Genomic DNA, 20,737 nt, shown 5'->3' on the forward strand with positions numbered 1-20,737 from the left:
GGGGCGCCCAGAACTGGACACAGTATTCCAGCTGTGGCCTGACCAGTGTCGCGTAGAGGGGGAGGATCACCTCCTTGGCCCTACTTGAGATGCACCTGTGGATGCATGATAGGGTCCGGTTAGTCCTGCCGACCGTGACCTCGCATTGTCGGCCCATGTTCATCTTGGAGTCAATGATGACTCCAAGATCCCTTTCTGCCTCCGTGCTCTCAAGAAGGGAGTTTCCCATCTTATAAGTGTGTTGCCGGTTACTACTGCCCAAGTGCAGCACCCTGCACTTGTCCGTATTGAAACGCGTCCTGTTTTTGTCAGCCCACCCTTGCAACCTATCCAGGTCTTTCTGCAGTCTTTCCCTCCCTACTAGCATGCCCACCTCACCCCAGATTTGGTATCATCAGCGAATTTGAACAAGTTGCTTTTCACCCCATCGTCCAAATCGCTGATAAAGAAATTGAACAGTGCAGGCCCAAGGACCGAGCCCTGGGGGACTCCGCTGCCCACTTCCCCCCAGGTCGAATATGACCCGTCCACCACCACCCTCTGAGTACGACCCTTCAGCCAATTAGCAATCCATCTGACTGTGTAGGCATCGATGCCACAGTCGCCTAGTTTTTTAACGAGGATGGGGTGAGAGACAGTATTGCAGTATTCCAGAGATAGTATGATGGAGGAGTGATGCTTGTTGAATTTCTGATGGAATGTTTATCCAAGAATTTGGGATTTTTAATTTCTGATGGATTTTTATCAGAGAATTCAGGATTTTTTCAACAGAGAAAACCAGGTTCCCTGGTTCTCCTTGGCTTTGTGCGCAAGTATAATATACTTGTATAATTATACAATAAATCAACACTTTCAAAATATTGTAGAGCATCCAAAATTCTGTCCATTGTCATTCTTTTATCTTTGGGGGACATCCTTCTCTGTGTTCTGTTGATTACCCTGGCTGATGCAGTGCAGCTCTGGCATTTTGGGTAAGGGTTCCCTGTGCAAAGAAGCAAATGAATTTTGGGGTAAAGGGATTTTTCTTGAGGGGTTTGCTGTGCTTAAGAAACTGTTCTAGCAACAATTCCTAGCTAGCTCTACCCTGTGTCGGTGTGAGGCAGGGACGGTTCCTCACTTAATTCTTGTAAATTAAAGACGAGTTGAGGAAATTTGGTTTTGATTTTAAAAAACTTATTCGTTGGGTTTTCAGTCTGCAAAATCAGAAAGCATCTAGTTTCAATCTGTTTACCAAATTTTTGGGTGGGCAGGATTAGGGTTAGAGCAAACATTTTGGCTTTGACCTCTGCCTAATGTAATTGTTATATTCCATATCATTTCATTGGGGGTCTCATATCAGATTGAGCAGCATAGTATGAATATGAAATAACATCTAGCCAAGCACTTCTCATCTTCAAGGTATTTTTAGTTCTTCATATATAATAACAAAAACATACATGTATAATATGTTTTAATAACCACCTGTTCCCCCCTCTGCTTCGTATATGAATATGAGGGGCTCTTTTCCGCATGCTGCTTGGGGGTGAGAGGGGAAACCTTGCTTATATTCGAGTAAATATGGTAAACTTCTAAATATCAAACTTCCTTTCTGTTTTTATCCTTTATTTTTAAGAAGGAAGCTAACACATCATAACACAGAGCTTTCTAAACATGTGGCCCCAAAATGTTTGAGATTACAAACCCAAATTATAATATCTGCTAATTATTTTTCTCCATTTTTCCCAATGAAGTTATTGTAATCACAGACAGTAATTGCTGTCATGTTTTGATCAGTGCTATCACATGTTTTGCTTGGAGAATTATAATGTTTAATAGGTAGGCTTGGCAGAATTCAATTTTTATTTTTTAATAATTTCGACGGGTAAAATCAATGTTTATTTTAAACATTTCTGTTGACTTTTTAAATTGATTCTTATCTGTTTGAATTGTCAGGATTATATTAAATTAAGAGTATGGGGAGCAGACAATTTAGTACTGACAATATATTGTTGAAAGCTTTATAATATCACGTTAAAGTATAAAAAGTAAATATCCATAAATCAATAAAGCATACCTGATCATGCAGGGGCCAGGCTGGGCTTGGCAGCAGTTTGGTCCCTGTTCCTGCCCCCATCATGCAGGGGTGGGCTCAGTGGGAGTTTGGCACCTGATCCCCAGCTGGGACCTGGGCAGAGTGAGCAGCCAGTGGCACTGGGTTCCTGGTTGCCAATAGCTCTTCCAGCATGGCCCCCAGCTCCTGCAGTGGCTGCTTGAGCCGCTTCCAGGGGAGCAGTGCACTGGTGATGCAGCTGGGGCTCCCCCCACCCCACCTGCAGCAACTGGTGTGTGTGTGTGTATGTGTGTGTGTGTATGTACACATTTGTGCACAAGCACATGTGCATGTGTTCAGCATGCTCCCTGCCCTGGATTTCCTAAACCCTGTCCCAGAATTAAAAAAAAAAAAAAAAATTAACATCCCCTTTCTAGATACATTCCAATGATTACTGATGACAATATTTTTCTGGTCTGAGAGTGTCAAGTGAAATTGATGTTTTCTTATAAAAATCTCATCCTGCCAAGCCTATTTATAGTCTAGATTGACCAGATTTAGTATTTTGAAATCTAGATTCAGTTCGCATTTAAGCTGCATTTTTAACACTATCTAACCTCCCTCTAAGCCCCTGCTAATGTCTGCACTTATCCTTAGTCTCAGTTCATTAATAAAACATGATCAGATTGATTAATGAGACAATAATACTAACTTATGTCACAGAAGATAGGTTATTGTTTATGAGTTTACCCGGATGCCCAAATCATATATCTAAAGTAAAAAATTCTCTAATTTCCTTATTAAGAAATAAGTTTTTCCATAGAAACTGACTGTCATTGGAATCTCCCACCACAACATAAATGGAAGGAGAGAAGGCTGTGAAATGAGATATTTATTTTGCGGCGAGAGGGAGTTAGCCATGTTAATCTGTAGTCAGGCAGAAGGCAGGGTATATATGCACCTTGTAGACCAGTGATTCCCAACCATGATGCCATGAGATTCTTTCAAGGATGCCACAAGGTACGAGGAGATAAGCAAGGTATAAGAAGCAGATAAGCATAGCCTCAGGTTTGTCCCTACCTGCCTTCCCCATCTTCGCTGGCAGGACCCTTGTCAAGGAAGAAAGCACTATAATATATAAATTTGTTTTTGAAATTGGGTGCCATTCAGTTCACAAAAGATATGGAGGGCTTCCTCAAGTCCAGTATAAAGTAGAGTGAGTGATATGAATACAAAAATTGGGAAGAGAGGAGGGAGATGAATGGTGGTCAGGGGGGAAGAGGGGCAGGAAACAAAACTCTTCTGAATAAAGGGGTCACAAATCTAATCCAGGTAGTGTGATAAGAATCCATAGACCTTGCTTAAACCATACTTAACACATTCCAGTCTGTGGATGATTTCTTGTTCTGCAGCTTTCTTTTCAAACTAGTTTTTAAAAGTTTTCTGCCTGAGAAAATCAATCTTGAGGTCAGCAATGTAATGCCCAGGACCCAAATAACTGCTGTGCTCCTATATCAGTACACACCACATTATCCCTAGACTGATAACAAGGAAAACAACATCCAAGGTTAATTCACCTGCAGCTCTACCAATATCATATACGTCGTCCCCAGCTTACAGTACCCCTCTGCTGCCTCCATTGGATTTATAGATGTTAGGAGCTGGAAGGGACCTCTCAAGATCATTAGGACCTCTTGAGATTATCAGGATAGGTGGGGCAAGCTCTACATGTAAAAATGAATGAGCACTGATCTGACATTGGCTGCAGAAGGAAAAAAAAGCAGTAGCAGAATACTTTAACACCCCTGAACACTCCATCATTGACTCAAGATTTTTGTTCTCAGGAAAATGTATTTGTCTGCAATGTGCTCATCTACCCTGCATGCTGCATGGTATTCTGTGACAGTTCTATTCCTTGTCTTTGTTTCTTTGGTACTAAAGACTAAATTATACCTTTATACCTTCCTGTCTGAAATGACAGGCCCTGAATTCAGAGAAGCTTCCACATTTCAGGGAGTCCAGTTGTGGAGAGGCTATTCCACACCTCTTGTGATCTGCGAGTAGTGTGATCTCCAGTATGGTAGACTGAGAAGACAAGAGGTATGAGACTGAGGTCTCCCATTTCAGTTGCATTTGTGCATTGGTCAAAACTAGGAAAGCAGGTACTATCAGATCATTCTGGGCTGTAGATGGCTGTGGTATTCCGACTCTACAAACCACACTCCCTGTCTCTGTAGCATTAAGTGTAAAAGCTTAAACAGTAGGGTCTATTTATCATCAAATATTTCCTTTGGGTCAGAAGATCAATAATGACGTATCACCCCTCCCTGGAACTTAGATGGAAAATCCTCAAACAATTGCAACCCATACTAGTAGGAGACCCCATTTTTAAAGAGATCTTCCCAGAACCATCCATCTTAGATGTCTATAAATCTAATCCAGTCTATTATTTAGACTTCATTGTAATTTTCAAAATAATACGATAATTTCTATTTGGCTAATTTGCTCATAATATTTGTCATTAAGGGTCACAAATCCAGAATTATGCGGAGTGACATCTTTTATTTGACCACTAATTTAGTTGTAATAGCAAATACAATGAAAGGATTTCCATGCTTGTGGTATTTATCATAATGTTTAGCTATTTCCAAGCCCTCCTCACTCTTAAGTCATTATCTGTCTCTCAAAGATAGTTATGGAGAGCAAATCGTTGGCCTTGTAGAATGCAGTAAATTACATAAAATGTCACATATTTTCCAAACATCTTCCCAGGAGGGAGTACCATCCCACAAAGAATTTTCCTCTTTGCCCTCAAATGCTTGGCTTCATAGACAGTATCTATTGGCTTTATTTGCTTATAAAATGTTGGAAGCTGAGCAGACATGAGCTAGAGATTTAGATGAGAATGAGTATTGAAAATAAGGAAAAGTGAGCCAAATTATTCCCTGATTTCTGACTCAGGTTGGGTTATAGATGATTGGAAGCCATAGCGATATTTGGCCTACTCATTTCAACAGCTTTAAATATGACCAGGTTAGTTCTGAGGAAGTGGTTTATTAGTCTTAAGTGCAGATTTTAACTTGGTCACTACTATACCCAAAGAAAGAGCACATTCTTTCATAGCTGTTGCTTTTCTGACATACATGCTTTCTCAAAAAATAGTTATGAAAAATAAGCAACCCAAAATTTTAACATCTTATTTTCCTTTAAATACAGACTTCGCTGCTATGAATAAAATAAGATAAAAATTATTGTATAGATATAAACCATAAGCTGACTTTATGTGATTTGGTAACCTGAAATTGTAAAATATGTGGCAGCTACGTGCAGTAAGAAAGTCCAATGTGATCAGTATATGATTAAAAAAAATACTATTAATCTCTAAAATGGTTACATTCATACAATTTGAGTCTGTTCCAATAAAATAATTTTTAAGCATCTTATTATGGATAGAAGTAAAGATTAAATTCTTTAACGATGTGATTTTTAATCTTGTTTAAGATGTTCATGATATGTCAGCAAATACCTCACTGCCCAGCATTCTTTTTGGACTGCAACATTATTTTATAGTTCCTAACAATGGCCTAGATCCTGAAGAGCTTATATTAAATGATTTTCATCTGACATCAAGGGAGATAAAGAACAATAAGAGTGGTGTTACAGAGGGAAGAAGATTACAGCAGTATTTGGTCATAGTATTTTGGTACACTTACTCATATTTACAAGAAATCTTCTGGATGTGAATAAGACTAATTGTACAATACAATGAATTAAGGTCTCAGAATACAGCCTAGTGATTCTCCCACATTTTGTTTTGGCTTTTAAGATGTCCTTTTTTTTATTTTGTAGAATGTGAAATGTTGAATTAAATGTCCAATTGCAATTTTTCTGTGCAAGAATTATAAAAAATCATTTATCTTGGTTAACTGTTAAAGTGTTTTTTCAGCCCTTGGTTTTGTAATAATAGCATAGTTGTCAGTGGCAGTATTGAGCCTACAAGAGAAAAAAAGTTATAATTAATTCTTGTACTTCTATATAAAAAGCTTTTATCGGGGGAGCATGAAGCACTTTGTGAACAATTACATATGGCACCCTCATGAGGCAGGGGAGAATAATTATGGTGAACAGTAACCCCCCCCCCCCCAAAAAAAAAAAAAAAAAGGCAAGTCATTTGTCTAGCATAGCTTATCTAGAAGCTCTAGCTATTATGTTTCCTATTCTAAAAGGAAGGAATCATACCATTATAGATTGGTAAACAGCTTCAGGAATGAATAAGACACGTTCCAAACTAGCTGCATTGCATGTTTTTTCCATGAGAGGATATCGCTTGGCAGATATTGGATTGCTACCTTTCATGTTCTTACAAAATTCCTTGGCACCAAATCTTGTCACTAGAAGATGTAGTCATGTCACATTATATGATCTGGGTGTCTGTTCCCATGGAAATAACACAGGAAACTGCTATGTTGTAAAAGCTTCTCGCTTCTAATCAGAACAGATTAGAAAGAGGCTGTGTTCTTAGGGTTTTCTATGACAACTGCTATGTTTTAGGGGTCCCATTTTTGAAGACAAATGCTAAAAGGTCTAGTTGAATGAGGAAAATAACTGTTCAGGAAGAGCTTTGCCTTTCAGATCTTCATTGGCCAGACAAGATTTAGCGGTGTGACCTGGGTTTGAGTTCTGCAAGATCAGTGTAAGCCCTCCAAGCTCAAAAGTAGAATCACGAACTAAAATTTATTTCTATTTTCTCACCCCTAGCTAGAGTCTTTGTAAACCATCCAGGTATTTCATACCTAGTTCCTTCTATTCATGATTTTTGAAAAGTTTCTATTCACTTTTCTCCCTAATCACTAAAATGAATATTCATCTTATCTTCACCTGTTGCCACTAACTGACAATTTTTTTTAACATGAGATAGAAGAATTGCTGAGTTTTCACTTGACTTTATAGCCTCTTTGCCCTTTCTTTCTGCTTTCTTATACACTGTGGCTGTCTCTTGCTTAATGGGGATTTTGCGTCCATCTAGGTAAAGAGTCCCATAAACAGACCTGCAAGTCAGTGGCCTCCCCTGGTCATTACTTTAATTGGCCAGTAGGAAACCATCCAGCCTTCAGCAATTGCTCAATTGTGCAGCGTGTTTTTTATCTAGAACATGGCTGTACTAGTGTGGGTAAATTGATACCTGCACTATATATTTGTATTTACCTTCCCTGCTTTTATCTTCACAATGAGAAGCTAAGGGAATTGTGTGACAGTTATAACCAAAGTGAGATGAATCCAGTAGCTTGAAAAGACACTGTTCAGAGTAAAAAAATGATTACGTGTTCACAATAGGTTAAATAATCCATGTTTTAATGCAGGGCTTGGGATTGTGCTCATATATGTTTTGATATTAAGAGTCCACATATCAGTGCCATGGGGGATCATTCCAGGACTTCAGTTTCAAGTGTATAAAAGAGTACAAAATCAGCATAGCCAAGGATGAATAAAAACAAATTGGCCAGTTCACCAGCAGAGCAGTCCAGCTGCATCATAGACACTGAGGCCACTCCAAAACCACAAACCTGACCACTTTAGAGGCCTGCCAAGGAGCCAGCTGCTGCTAATAAAGCAGACTACAACTTGGCATCTGGGGCCTGTGATTCCCTTCCAAAGGGAATTGTATGTGAAAAATGTTTAAAATTTGTCTTTGTAAAAAGTGTTATGCTTTAAATCACAAGAAGAAAAATGTTTCAAGCCAAACTTGCTATAAACGAAAGACTACGTAGGACTGCTGTGGTTGCCATGGGAAAAAAATACCATGCTTGTATTAGGCGGCTGGATCTGAGATCAGGTGAATGGTTCACTTGTAACTAGATTGGCTTCTATTTCAGCACTTATGGGTTATTCGATAAGGAAAACTTGAAGTGTCTCGTTATTTAGGGTTGTTCACTTAGTAGCATGTGCTTGTGTGGGATAGTTTGTTTCAGAGAACTCAACCATGGGGTCTGAGTATAAGTCTGTGTACCTGAAACTAGTTGCAAATTAAACAGTAGACAGTAGGACAGGGTGACACCTGAAACAGTATAATTTCTTATTTTTAAATAATGAAAAAGGGGACATTTTGATTCATTTTTCAATGGTGAAAACAAATCCTATTAACTAGCTATGTTGAATTAATAGGCTGCTTAAAGTGATCTGCAAACCAGTTTATTTTTTCCTCTTATTGAATAACCAAGCATGAGAATTGAGGAATGAATTAGTTAGATTTGTTATTTGAGAAATTAATGATGAACTGAGTTCTGACTTCCAACTTCATGTTGATATAATATACGTAGATTTTGCATAACATTTTCTTATAGGCATTATAGGCACTGGGCTGACCATATTTGTAGTGATGACAGAGTAAGTGTCACTGCTTTATAACCTCTTTTATCTGGATTTCATATGTTGTATAGGAATACTATAGCAGAGAGATTAAATGCTGTGGATAAAACCAGAAGCAGAATTAGAATGAAAGGATTTCTTTTTCTGAGCCTAGGATCCTCTTGCTGTACTATGCCAAAAGCAAAGAAGACCACTGTCTTCAGGCAAGCAGTCTATACCGAGGTCCTCACTGGGTTGCTGTTCATTCTCTTAGGTTAGAGAATAGGTCCTTCACTCATCTGAAGGCGAAGACTGCTCTGTCTTTCCTGGTTCAGGGAATATGATATAACTTCTTCTCCTGAAATGGGGTCTCCAGCATGGAGGCTGACCGTAGGAGCTAGGGGGTAAATTCTCTGTAGCATCTGTTGTTCCTAATTAAAATTTTGCTGCTGGGTATTAGATCTAGTTAGTATTTGTGGTTCCTAGTTGCTCTTTCTAAAATTAGTAGTGTGTGAATTGAGATTTTTTTTATGTGAAAGGAATCAAAGCAAGGCTCATTTAATTATGGCTATTTACAGATGCAGGCCCTGCCTTTTACTGAACCATATGTGGGTAGATTGCAGAGCCCACACAGCCCCATTGACTTAAATGGGGTTCTCTAAGTACAGCAGTCAGCCTGAGCACTGCGTGTGTCAGGATTGGGGCCAATGCTGGCACAGACACAAATGGAAAGAGCTTCTTTATGGTCTAATTCTAAGTCTGCACTGAAGATGCTTTAACTCTTGTGCCCTTAAATTTGACGTAAATGTAATTTGAGTTTATTTTATGACCTCTTTCTTCTGAGAGTGTTACAGTGACCCGAATCAAATTTCTTGTGTTTTCCTTTGTGTTTGTGGACAAAGATCTTAGAACTGAGTGAAAACTGCTCTTTGTAATTCAAAGGTATATTTCCACTCAGTCTGGGGACACTTCTCTGTTAAGTTGTTGTGAAAAAAAATATGATAGTGTGTGTGATGTCTAGGAACTATAAATATATATGATTGAAAGTTGAAGATATGTGTGCGTGTGTCCAGCAAAATAATTATTACTGTATAGATATAGTAATATACAAGACATTTCACTGGCTGGGAGAAAGTTACATCCCTACCTTGTATAGGCTACATGTGTTCAATGGATGAATTCAATTGTAAAAAGGTACAAAACAGAAGCTGTGTTTGCTTGATATTTTTACATTTGCAATACTAAAAATCTGCAGAATGCTGTGGACAGTTGCCAAAAATGAAAAAAAAAATTGTGCCTTTATAATATTAAAGCCACCTTCAACAAAAAGAGTACTTTAATCACTAGTGAGGTCCTTCAGGGCCCACAAATATGAGAATTTTCAGTCATGGGTATGAGGTAGTCATTGACGGTCATGTCTTTATATATTTGTAGGTGTTTATTATATCTTAATTTCTTGCCCAAGTGTTGTCGCAGGAATAGAGAATTTAATATCAAGCAGTGCAAAATTAGGAAAATTGCTATGCTGACTCCACAGTATCCACCTGATACTGCTGTTGAATCACTGTTTCTAGGAATGACATTGAAGCTTTAGAGGGTAGGGATTACCCTGTGATAAAATGTGCCTTCATGGTTATATGATATATGCACGTTAACATTGTGTGATTGTCAACAGATCTCTGCAGATACTAAAAAAAAAATACCTGCAGAGTTATTTTCCTTTTGTTGTGCATCAATCTGGGTGTGCTTTCCAGCTAGCATCCCATGATGCACTTTATTAAACTGTATTTTCTCTCTAGGGGTTCCTGTTGAATCAGATCAGAGCTGAGCTAGACAGTAGAGATGTACATAAGTTCTGACACTTCCTTTTATTTTCTCACTTGGCTGATTTAAGTGCGAGAATTTGGGAGGACTGGGAGAGCGATGGGTAGAAAAAGGACCCTTTGAAATGTTTCTTATGCATATACTTCATCAAAGGCCCACAGCTTTTATTTGCACTTAGTTTTTGATTGGGTTGGGGTTTTTTTTGGTCTAGATAAAGGTGGTTGGATGCTTGAAAATGTTTAAAGATGCCAGTTTAAAAAAACGCAGCTACTTAAAACTCTAATTTAGTACAGACATGACTTTTTAGTAGGACCACTGAAGTGAAAGGAGTTTGGATGCATATATTTGAAGCTGAAGATATACACTTACATATTTTGCTTATTCAAGTCCTACATGCAGAAGTATAGTATTTGGGGGTGAATATATGACAGAGGGGACAGAACTGTCATCACACCCATGTACAAAATTGCTTAAATTTTGCTTACTTAGGCTCATCGTCATCACTTCCTAACTGCCATAACTTACAGTCCCAAACTAGAATACCAAATCTGAATATTCCATAAGATCTGATTTGGATTAGAATTTAGATGCTAGGGTCTTTCTCTAATTGCAAAAAAGGCGTGCCGTTTTGTTTTGAGATGATTCAGTTGTTAACCTCCTAAAGCAGCATTTCCCAAGCATTGTGGCCTAGTTTTATTTCCCCTACTTCAGCCACTGATGCCACTGCTTACCTTATTACAAGTTCCCCCACTGCTGGCTGCTGCTGATTCCCCTTCCTGGTGGCAGTTGTCAGCAAGGTGAATCAACAGCAATACCTGAAGTTGGGACGAGCACATCGGTGTGCATGCGGGTACACATGCACCCCCTGAAATTGGCAATGCACTCCCTAAGATTGGCCGCTGTCAGTGGTGCCTGTGGGCAGTTGCTGCTCATCACCCCTCCCCCCCCCTGCCGCTGACACTGCTGGCGGCCCCCGCCCCCCCCCCCCCCCAGCCTCGGGAGACATGCAACATTAATGGATGGGCATGAGAGTAGGGAAGGTGGCAAGAGAACTGGCAGCAATCAGCAGCTGTCATTTGTATGTGCCCCACCACTGCCCAAAATTTTAATGTCATACTAAGGTGTGCTCACTTTAGTGTGGGAAATGTCCTAAAGGCTAAGTACAGACATCCAGGGGCATTAGGGGGAGGCTTAATCTATTCAAAATGGCTGTCTGATAGGGATAGCGGGGGGGTTGGGACTGTACCAGGGAAGGTGTGACCCATGAAGGATGAGGGGCACGCGCAACCTGCAGGTGGGGTATGTGGGGCTGGTGTGACCCTTGAGGGGTTAGGTGGGGGGGGCAAGCCTGACATGGGTGGGGTGAGATTCCCCCCCCCAGCAAACCTACACCCTATCCCTCCCACCCTTCGACCCACCAGAGTTTACTTGCTTGGCTCCAGCACTGGCAAGCACTTATAAAAGTGGCTACACCCAGAGTGGCTTGTGGAATGGGGGTTGAGAGTGCTGGCTGGTCTGGGTTGGGGAGAGGAGCAAGATGCTGGGGCAGGGGGGACAAAAAATAGTCCAGTGTGGGGGGAGTGTATGAAAAGAGCAGCCCAGGGGCTGGGGCCAGAGGCTGTTTGTTCCCAGTCCTGGGGCTGCTCAGGGAAAGTGTACAGAAGTTCCATGCACCAGTTTGACCTAAATTGAATACGTTTGATACTACATAGATCCAGGTGTATCTTAAACCAGGTTCTGCAGGTTTTAGACTAGTTTGTGTGCATGGGACTTCTGTACAGTTACAGGTTTAGACTGATTGGCAGTCATGGAGACCAAGTGTAAGGTCAGCACTAGGACAAACTAAGTTTAAATCACGCAGCCATTTTGAACCCAATTTAACCTCCACAATTGCCTGTACTTAGCCATGAAGAAACACAACCTAGGTAATGCTTTTCAAATAACTATCAGAAGTAAGTGGAGGCTGTGGTAGTCAGGGCTTTTAGGCAGCTAGTGAAAGATGGTGATCCTATTTTGGAGAAATTGAAGGAAGCTTCAAAACATGTTTGTTTCACTCCTTGCCTAGCACCCAGTTTAATGTGTTGAGTCATATATGGTATACACTGTTGTCCCTATGAGTATTTCTCAGTTTTGAAACAATATGCCCATTTTTCCAGGCAGTTGTACCTATTCATAAAATTTAGCACCAGAACGGAGGTCCATTATGATCATCTGATCGGATCTCTTCATTGCCAAAGCCACCCAGACTTTGACCAGTATAATGACATGTTCTTTGGCTACATTGGTTCTCAATTTTTCCAGTGCTATTAACTCGTCAGCTTCTCATGAATGTACTAAAGATCCCACAGGAATGGAAATGATTCTCTAGATTCCTATAAGAGAACCTTTACCTGATTTAAATCCCAAGAGAATGCATTTCCTCCTTCAACTTTTATGCTGAGTCCATCATAGAGTAGCAGGCTTAAAGCATATACTCTTATCACCTTCATTTAGTATGTGTTGTTCCTAAATGTTCACCACTATGGGCCCTCATTTTATGAGCAGGGTGCAGTATATTCACAATCTATAAACTGCTCTTATTTCAGATTTTCAAATTAAGTTTATTGTACTTTATTGCTTTGGCTAAAAAAGCTGGAGAAAAAAATGGAGCCTTGAATTAATAATGTATTTCAGTACATATTGGGACAGGTGGGTGAACAGCATGAATTCATAGTTACTTTAATAAGACACATGAGATGGTGATGATTTTATTTTCCAGTAACAGCTTTTTTTGTTTTCAGCAGTCCTATGCACCAGCTCCCCACCCCATGGCTCCTCCCAGTCCCAGCACAAACAGCAGCAACAACAGCAGCAACAACAGCAGCGGGGAACAGTTGAGTAAAACCAATCTGTACATTCGAGGCCTTCCACCCGGCACCACTGACCAGGACCTTATCAAGCTTTGCCAGCCGTAAGTGCAATTAAAATATTTGGTGCCCTATGTTTTAAAGTGAACATGCCTGATCATTTCATTTACAGGGACAGACTTGCAAATCAGCTGTTTTAGTTTGCAACTGTAGATGATGCATGTCATAACGGTTGGTGCACATTAAAAATAAATGTTAATCCTTTAGATCAAGTATCTAATCAATGTTTATGCCTAGGGATCTAAAGAATCATGGTTCAGAACTGGGGTTCACGTCCAGTTCTGAAGAGAGAGAGAAAAGAGGGTCCTTATAATGCACACAGTGAGAAAACATCAACACCGCAAGATTTCATAGTTAAAATAATCTGTGACTTGTAGTGACATATACAACAAAACATGGGTGCATCCTGTTTTGTCATTTGTCATGTCTTGTGATTGCTGCATCACACATTGTCAAGCTTGAAACTTACAAAATGTATAACCAAGTGAATATGGCCTTGTATCAAAATATGTGCTTAAGTACATTCCATGTTGAAAACAGATGATATGAAAAACATCAACTTCTGCCTCAACAGATCTTTTTCTTGTATGTATTTGGAACTATGTCTGCCATCTTTATTGACAGATAGAAGTTTTGCTGCTCCTTATTCCAGTTAATACTGCAGAGGAAGCACTGTTAGTTTCTTCTCTTCCTGTTGGATTATCAACAGAACTGTCTACTCGGATCAAATTATTAGAGACAATCAGTTACACTTATGCAATCAATTCAATATAATGGATTATACAGCTGTAAATGAGGGCTTGATCTGATTTGCAGAGTCTTTATTATGTGTCATGAACTTAAGAATATTACTTGCTTCACTTTGAGATCCCAGTTAGAGTTTGCCTGGTTATAATTTAAGAAACATATATTTGACCCTTGATTAGGAAATAATGGGGATGAAAGGCATGTTAGTCTACAATGTGATTTACAGTCATTTTCAAAGGAGAAAGGCACCTTTAAGACATCTCTTTGCAAATCAGCCTGCTTGCAGGGAGCAGTAAATGGAATTTGATAACGTAAGAATCAATCTAAGCCTGAGTTGTATAGTAGACAACTATACAACTCAGTAGACAACAATTAATTTAATTTAATGTTATACTCTTGTGTATCTCTGTATTTCCTGATTGATCCAAAGCAATGCACAATATATATGACCCAGACCCAAATACACAGTATTTGGGAAGTTGTGGGAATGTTATCACGTTTATGATGTTTGGGCTGATAACTTTACCAAACAAATTTGGTTAAAATCAGAGGCATTCTGATTCTGATTCTGATTCTGAATTCTGAGCTCTTTCCTATTAAATAAATGAGTTTTTGTCTCTAAATAATCTATAATTATTGCAGATAAGCCTATTTCCTCTTTTTAGGAAAATACCACATCTGAAATTGTTCATGTTCCACGTTTGTTAAAATATACTTGCTTGACTCTAGTGCAGATTGCTGTTCTCAGGCATCAAAAGTTAAAAAACAAAAAAAACCTTGAATGGGAAATTTTGGTACAAGAAATCATCTACTGATTGGATTGTATTAAGTATGTTTTAACAGGGGCTATATATTCTTATGCCATTACCTGGATTTGCTGTTCTAACCCCTTTGTACCTATGGGTTCTTTGTTGCTTCTCCCAGCGCTGTCCCTCTTTTCTCTCTCTCTCCTTTTCCTCTCCATCCTCTTTTCCCATCTTGCATATTCAAATCTCTCAGTCCACTTTATAAATGCTCTATGCTGTCCTTTCACAGCACTGATATAATAGATTTCATAACAGATTCTGCTCTCTATATAATTTCTTCAGTTAGTCTATAAGGTGCATATGTACCCTGCCTTCTGCCTGCCTTCCGACTAACAGGGCTAACTACCTCTACCTAATTTTCTCTTGTAACAATCATAGGAAATCCTAGATTAAGGGCCAGAACTTCAGCAGATATAAAATGGCAGAGGTCCATGGAAGTCCTAGGAAGCTACATTGATTTTTTTTGTATTATTGGTTTAGAGTCTGGTCCTTTGAAGATTTGGCAAACTCTTCTATATTTATTTGTTTTGACCTGAGCAATAGTTCTAAAAGAAGCTGAGTATTACCACAAGACCTATGAGGCTCCAACATTAAGTTCTAAAGGCTTACTTTACTAAGCGCTCATTCATAGAACAGGGCAGGTATTGATTCAGCCTGCATGTACCTGCCCTTCTCTACTTGTAAATGTATACCAGACACTGGTTCCTTTGGTATCAGGACAAAATTCAATATGTAGTGTACCCAACCTAATCTGTTGGGATCAGAGTCTCAGCCAGCATTTGTACAAAAAGAAGTTATATTTTTATTTCTAATTATATTTCTAGAAAGGCCAGATAGTCATTTATCTTGCTTCAGAATCTGAAAATCAACAGTATTTATCAAAGCAAAAAAGAAAAGATGGATAAAGAAAAGCATAAACATTCAATAATGCAATAAGATGCCATAGCACCATGTCAATTTTTTTTTGTAATAATGTATGGCAAAGTATTTTTTTGCTTCCTGAAAATGGTTAAGTAGAAAAGTTGAATATAAGTTCAGATTTCTGTTGCTTCATCTTTATTTTCAAATAAATATAGTATACAGTATTCACTAAAACAGAAAAGAGGGCAGAAGTCGATCCTTAATAATCCTCCTCAAACAAAACATTGATTTGTCTCATTAAAAACAGTGTAAGTCCTCTACCAACACAAAACCATATCCAGTCCTTTGTCAGTATGTCTCAACTCCCATTTTCATTACTGAGATTTTGTTAAAATGTCTGTATTGGGAGCATGGGGCTTACTGATTATAGCTGAGTAGAGCACACAGCTCTGCAAGATGGCAGACATTCATTTAATGGCACTATGGGATCTGATCCCCATTCCCAATGGTTCTGCCTCCTGCCATGCCATACATGCAAGACAGGGGGCATGAATGTTGGGATTTTGGGGATCAGATCCCAGTTGCATGACTGCCTGTATAGAGAGCCTGGGGCACAGGTTTGCAAATTCTGGTTGGGGGGAGTTAATCAAGCTTTATCTGGTGGCTGCCAAACCAGGGGTTCCAGCCCTGGAATCAGGAAGCCTCTTCCCATGCATCAATGCACTAGGGTCTTTAAAATCTGTGTGCTGCTCAGCAGGGCTGCAGGTGCAGCTTTGCACTTGACAGATTGTGGGGAAGGTCCCCTAGGTTCCAGAGAACCTTGTTTTGCAGCTCTTTGTGGGGCAAGACAATTAATGTGCCAGGTTTCAGGGGGGCCTAGGGTTCCCACCAACCCTGCATTTTCAAGTGCCATGGGCCTGCAGGACAAAGCAGGAAAGACTGCCAATATGGGAGTGCAAAGTTTCTACGGTAAGGAAGCCCCTTGGCTCCCTCTGTAGGGAACCATACAACCTGCTCTCTCAGAAGCCCATTTTTGTCATCCATGCCATGTCTATCCTGGTCTGATGCCAACCCTGGTCCCAGGGCAGATGCTAATAGTCAGCTGATTGTTAGCATTGGGAGGAGTGCATGTCACACATTCTTTTTATGGTGCTATACAGACTATGGCACAAAGATGATTTTAGTGGTACATCTTTGTGGCTTGTTTGCTCCTTCATGGTGCCATAAATTGGCTGAACACGTCATGGTAACTATTAATAACATAATAAATGTTACATATGCCAGGGGCCTTTACGAGACAGCACTGGAATACTAAGTATCCACATTCCTGATTCTGGGGTAGAGTATAGTTTAGTGGCTATAAGTTTGCATCTATACTCTGAAAGTCAGTTTTGCAAAACAGACATGATTAGCATTTTGTTATTTTGTGCTTAGGATATATTCTCATTTACTTTATTTACCAATTGGTGGAACTAAAATGGTGTAGGCAAGGATAGAGATATGAGGCATTGGTTAGTAATAATGATCAGTAACAACTGGTCAGTATTAATGTGTAGAGACATTGCTAGAAGTGGTGAGATTGGAACCCAGTGCATGAGTTCCTAAGCCAATGTTATAACTCAGATGTACTATTTTTCTAGAGATGTGGGAAAGTGACAAGACCATTCACAGCACAAATGTTGCATAAAATGTGTAACAGTCAGGAAGTCTAGGGAGTTCTTAAAACCATATTATCTCTTCAGTAGCCATGGGAGTGTTGAAAATGTTTGCAGCTAACTAAATTACTAATGGTAAATGTTTTCAAATTTACTTCAATAAGAAGAACACCCTTTAATTTCACTCAACATGGTTTTAATTGTGTTTTGGCATTTGTTTATAGGACCAGAAATCTCTTCTAATGAAAAATAGAAACATTATGATTTTTTTGTTTGATAAAATGAGTGTCTGTCTTGGCTAATTTTCCTTGCTTTTATACATTACTATTGTATGTTTTCATGTGGCATGCACTGTTCTCTGAATAGAAAATAGCACACTGGCGCACCATTGATGCTCACTGTGCAGACTCCATTACACATGAAGTCAGACATTTCTGACAAATGTACCGACACTATCAAACCTTTTATCAATTTAAGGCTAACCTTGTCACAGTAATCTGTCAAACTGTTCAGATATAACTAAAGGAAAACAAGTCATCATGAACTCTACTGTAACCAAGTAAATAAGAAAAATGTTACTAGAAGATGTTGTTTGTTCTTGTATGGTTTTGATCCTGAAAATCTCTAGCATAAGGTGTTCAGTAAAGTTGTTCCAAACTTTTTCTTTTGTAGTAGATTGCACTTTAATTACATTACATCTTTGGGGATTTTTAAAAATTCACAATAATTTGTATGTGTTTGAAGAAATAAACTGGTGATATATGATCATCAAAGACAATATTTTTCCTTTTCTTATTTTTTCCTCTCTTTTGGATTTTTATGTCAGTTGAGCCAGAAGTCTATTGAAAAATGATGCAGTGGTCTTTCTGCATTTTTAAACAGAAACTTTTATGGCCATCCCCAATAGAATACAGAAATGGATTTAAACAATTTTATAATTGAATAAAAAGATAAATGCAAACTCTAAAATGTCTACATTAAGATCCCCCCAAAAAGAAAAAATATGTCCCCATAATAAAGCTGTCTCTCCTAAACGAATTATTGAAACCAAGATGATGGTCAACTTCATACATGGTATAAATAGATGAGCTTAAATGGGGGAGGGTACGTCTGAAGACAACAGCAAATCTTTCAGTAACTTAAATAAGGCCACAGTATTAGGGCTGTGCGAAGCTTCACCGGCTGTTTCGTTTCAATGCTGTTTCGACTCATTTCAAGCTTGAAACAGTAAAATCAAAATTAAACAAAGGGCTTCGAAACATTTCAAAAGTTTCTAAACGTTTAAAATTTCAAAGCAGCCAGCCAGGTGGTGGGAGGCAGGGGAGAGCCAGGGCTGCACTCCAAGCAGCTCCACAGCCTGATGTGGCTCAGCCCAATGGGGAGTGCAGCACTGGCTCTGCCCTCCTCCTGCCACTGGGCTGCATGCTGGTTGGCTCTGCCAGCCCCTTGGAGCTCAGCCCGGTGGCAGAAGGCAGGCAGAGCAGACACTGTGCTCTGCCTCCCACCACTGGGCTGAGTTTCATGGGGCTGCAAGCGCTGGGGAACTGAGCCTGGCTGGGGGAAGCACCTCCCGCTGCTGGGCTCAGTCCAGCTGGGGCAGGTGGAGGGCTGTAGGGGATCTGCTGGACTCATCCTGGGGGTATGGGCCCCCGATCTGCCTGCCAGATCACAGGATGCTGCTCCTGCTCCCTGGCTCCTGCTTGTCAGCAGCTTGAGGGGCAGTTTCCTAGAATTCCTTGAAACTTGTCAGGCTTCATGCCCTCAGAAGGGGCTAGCATCCCTGCAAGTTTCATTGGAATCAGGGAAGAAATGACAAAGTTATATGTTGTTTTGTGCTTCCCCATTATAGCCTATGGGCAAAACATCAAAACAGTGAAACTGTTTCAACGAAACAGAATGGAACAGTGCTTTCAAAATGAAACAGAACTCAAAATGAAACACTGTTTTGTCAAAACGTTTATACAGAAGTTGAAGCAGAACACTGCTGTTTTGCACAGCCCTACACAATATCACCCTGTGTTTGAATTTGACTTACTGAGTAGGTTTTTAGAAGACATTGGAATACAGAAATATCACATAAAGTACAGCAAGATGGACTATGAATACCATGCTAATTCGGAGATGCCTGTAAACTATACTCCCCTTGTAATTAGCATTGACCAACATTGTTGTTGTATGTCAGAGGAGGGAGTCTATTGACTGAAGGAGTCAGTTACCCTGTTAATGGATGATAGATATCATTCAGAAAGGTGCGTGTTGATTCCTGCTTAATTCTTGGTAGCCAGTGTTCCTTATGCATTGAGATGTGACTATAAGAAAGGTGGAGAATCTAGTTCTTTACACAAAAAAAAAATAAGTCCTGAGTAAGAAAGTCGTCTTCAGAGAAATGCTAGCAAAACCCAAGCTAGAGGGAAAAATCTTGTTTGCTTTGTTGTTTGAATTACCAATGTAGCCAAATCCCAGGAAAGGAATGAGTTTGAATTAAAATCAATCTATGCAGATCCTATTCAAAGCATAGGAAAAACTTCACTATTTTAATACATCTCTCTTGGAAGTAGTCCATTTATAACATGGATGAAGAGCATTGATGGGACATCTTAGAGAACATTGCTCTTCTTGTCTCTCTCCCTGTCTCCTCTTCTTCATATTCATCTTCTTCTTCCAAACTCTGGAACAGGGCCCTGTCATGGAATGGGGTCCCCAAGGATGACTGTGTTACACCTAGGGCCCCTTGACCGTGCCAGTTTGTGACATTACCAGAAGCTGAACTTGCAGTCAGGCCTCTTCCCTTTGCCTTCCCTAGGACAGCTCCTTCCCCCTTGGCTGCTGGCAGAGAACTGCCTTCTTGGTCCCAGCCCTGGGGTTTATGTATGTGCCAGGCCCTGCCCCTTCCGGTCAGCTGACTGCTGGCAGGTGTGGGCCAACTGTCTCATTCTGGCTGTCTTGGTAACAAGCAGCTAGGGGCTCCTCACTGACTGCTAGGACTCTCTCCCTAACCGTTTCAGCCCTTAAAGGAGCAGGACACCTTAGTGCCCTGTGACACCCCCCCCCCCAAATTAAAAAAAGAAAAAAGAACTATATAACTTGAATTCAATACATTTTAATTGGAGGGTGATTATGGGCTCAATAACCCAATGGCAAATGTTAGGAGTATGTAAAATATTATTTAAGCCAGTGGGGGCCAACCTATTTGGCAGGGATATCACAAATTAGCTCTGTACCCTTTCCAAGTGTCACATCAATCCTCTTCCCCTACCTGATCTGTTGCTCTGCTTTTGGCCTTATATTCCCATTCCAATCTGCTACTCTACTTTTTGCTTCCTGCCATATCTGCTAGTGTGCTGCCTGTCCCCTGCCACATGCGGAGGTCACCCATGCCACTTGTGATGTGTGCTGCTCCCCTTGATTTAAACAATTACAAAAGCACTCCAGTCTAAACACTTAAAAGTAGCATAGGCGACTTGTGCCACCTTAGTTGAGGGGGGCACGTGCCCCCCCAGCGACCAGTCAGCGATTGGAGGAGGGTCCAACTGTGGGGGCAGTCCCTTGCAGCCAATCGTACTG

General features: G+C 40.1%; 1 protein-coding gene across 8 annotated transcripts in view; it reads left to right on the forward strand.

Moving 5' to 3' along the window:
- RBMS3 (RNA binding motif single stranded interacting protein 3) overlaps positions 1–20,737 on the forward strand; it is a 692,574-nt gene that overhangs the window by 126,537 nt on the left and 545,300 nt on the right. For 5 of the 8 annotated variants that reach the window (XM_025202359.1, XM_025202356.1, XM_025202354.1 and 2 more), the window contains exon 2: positions 12,979–13,148. In XM_025202359.1, coding sequence (XP_025058144.1) covers positions 12,979–13,148 — 170 coding nt within the window. The remainder of the gene's footprint in view (positions 1–12,978; positions 13,149–20,737) is intronic. The other 3 variants (XM_025202355.1, XM_014519265.2, XM_014519264.2) reach the window with 1 other exon arrangement.

This window comes from Alligator sinensis, unplaced genomic scaffold (assembly GCF_000455745.1).
Source record: "Alligator sinensis unplaced genomic scaffold, ASM45574v1 scaffold181_1, whole genome shotgun sequence".
Lineage (NCBI taxonomy): Eukaryota > Metazoa > Chordata > Crocodylia > Alligatoridae > Alligator > Alligator sinensis.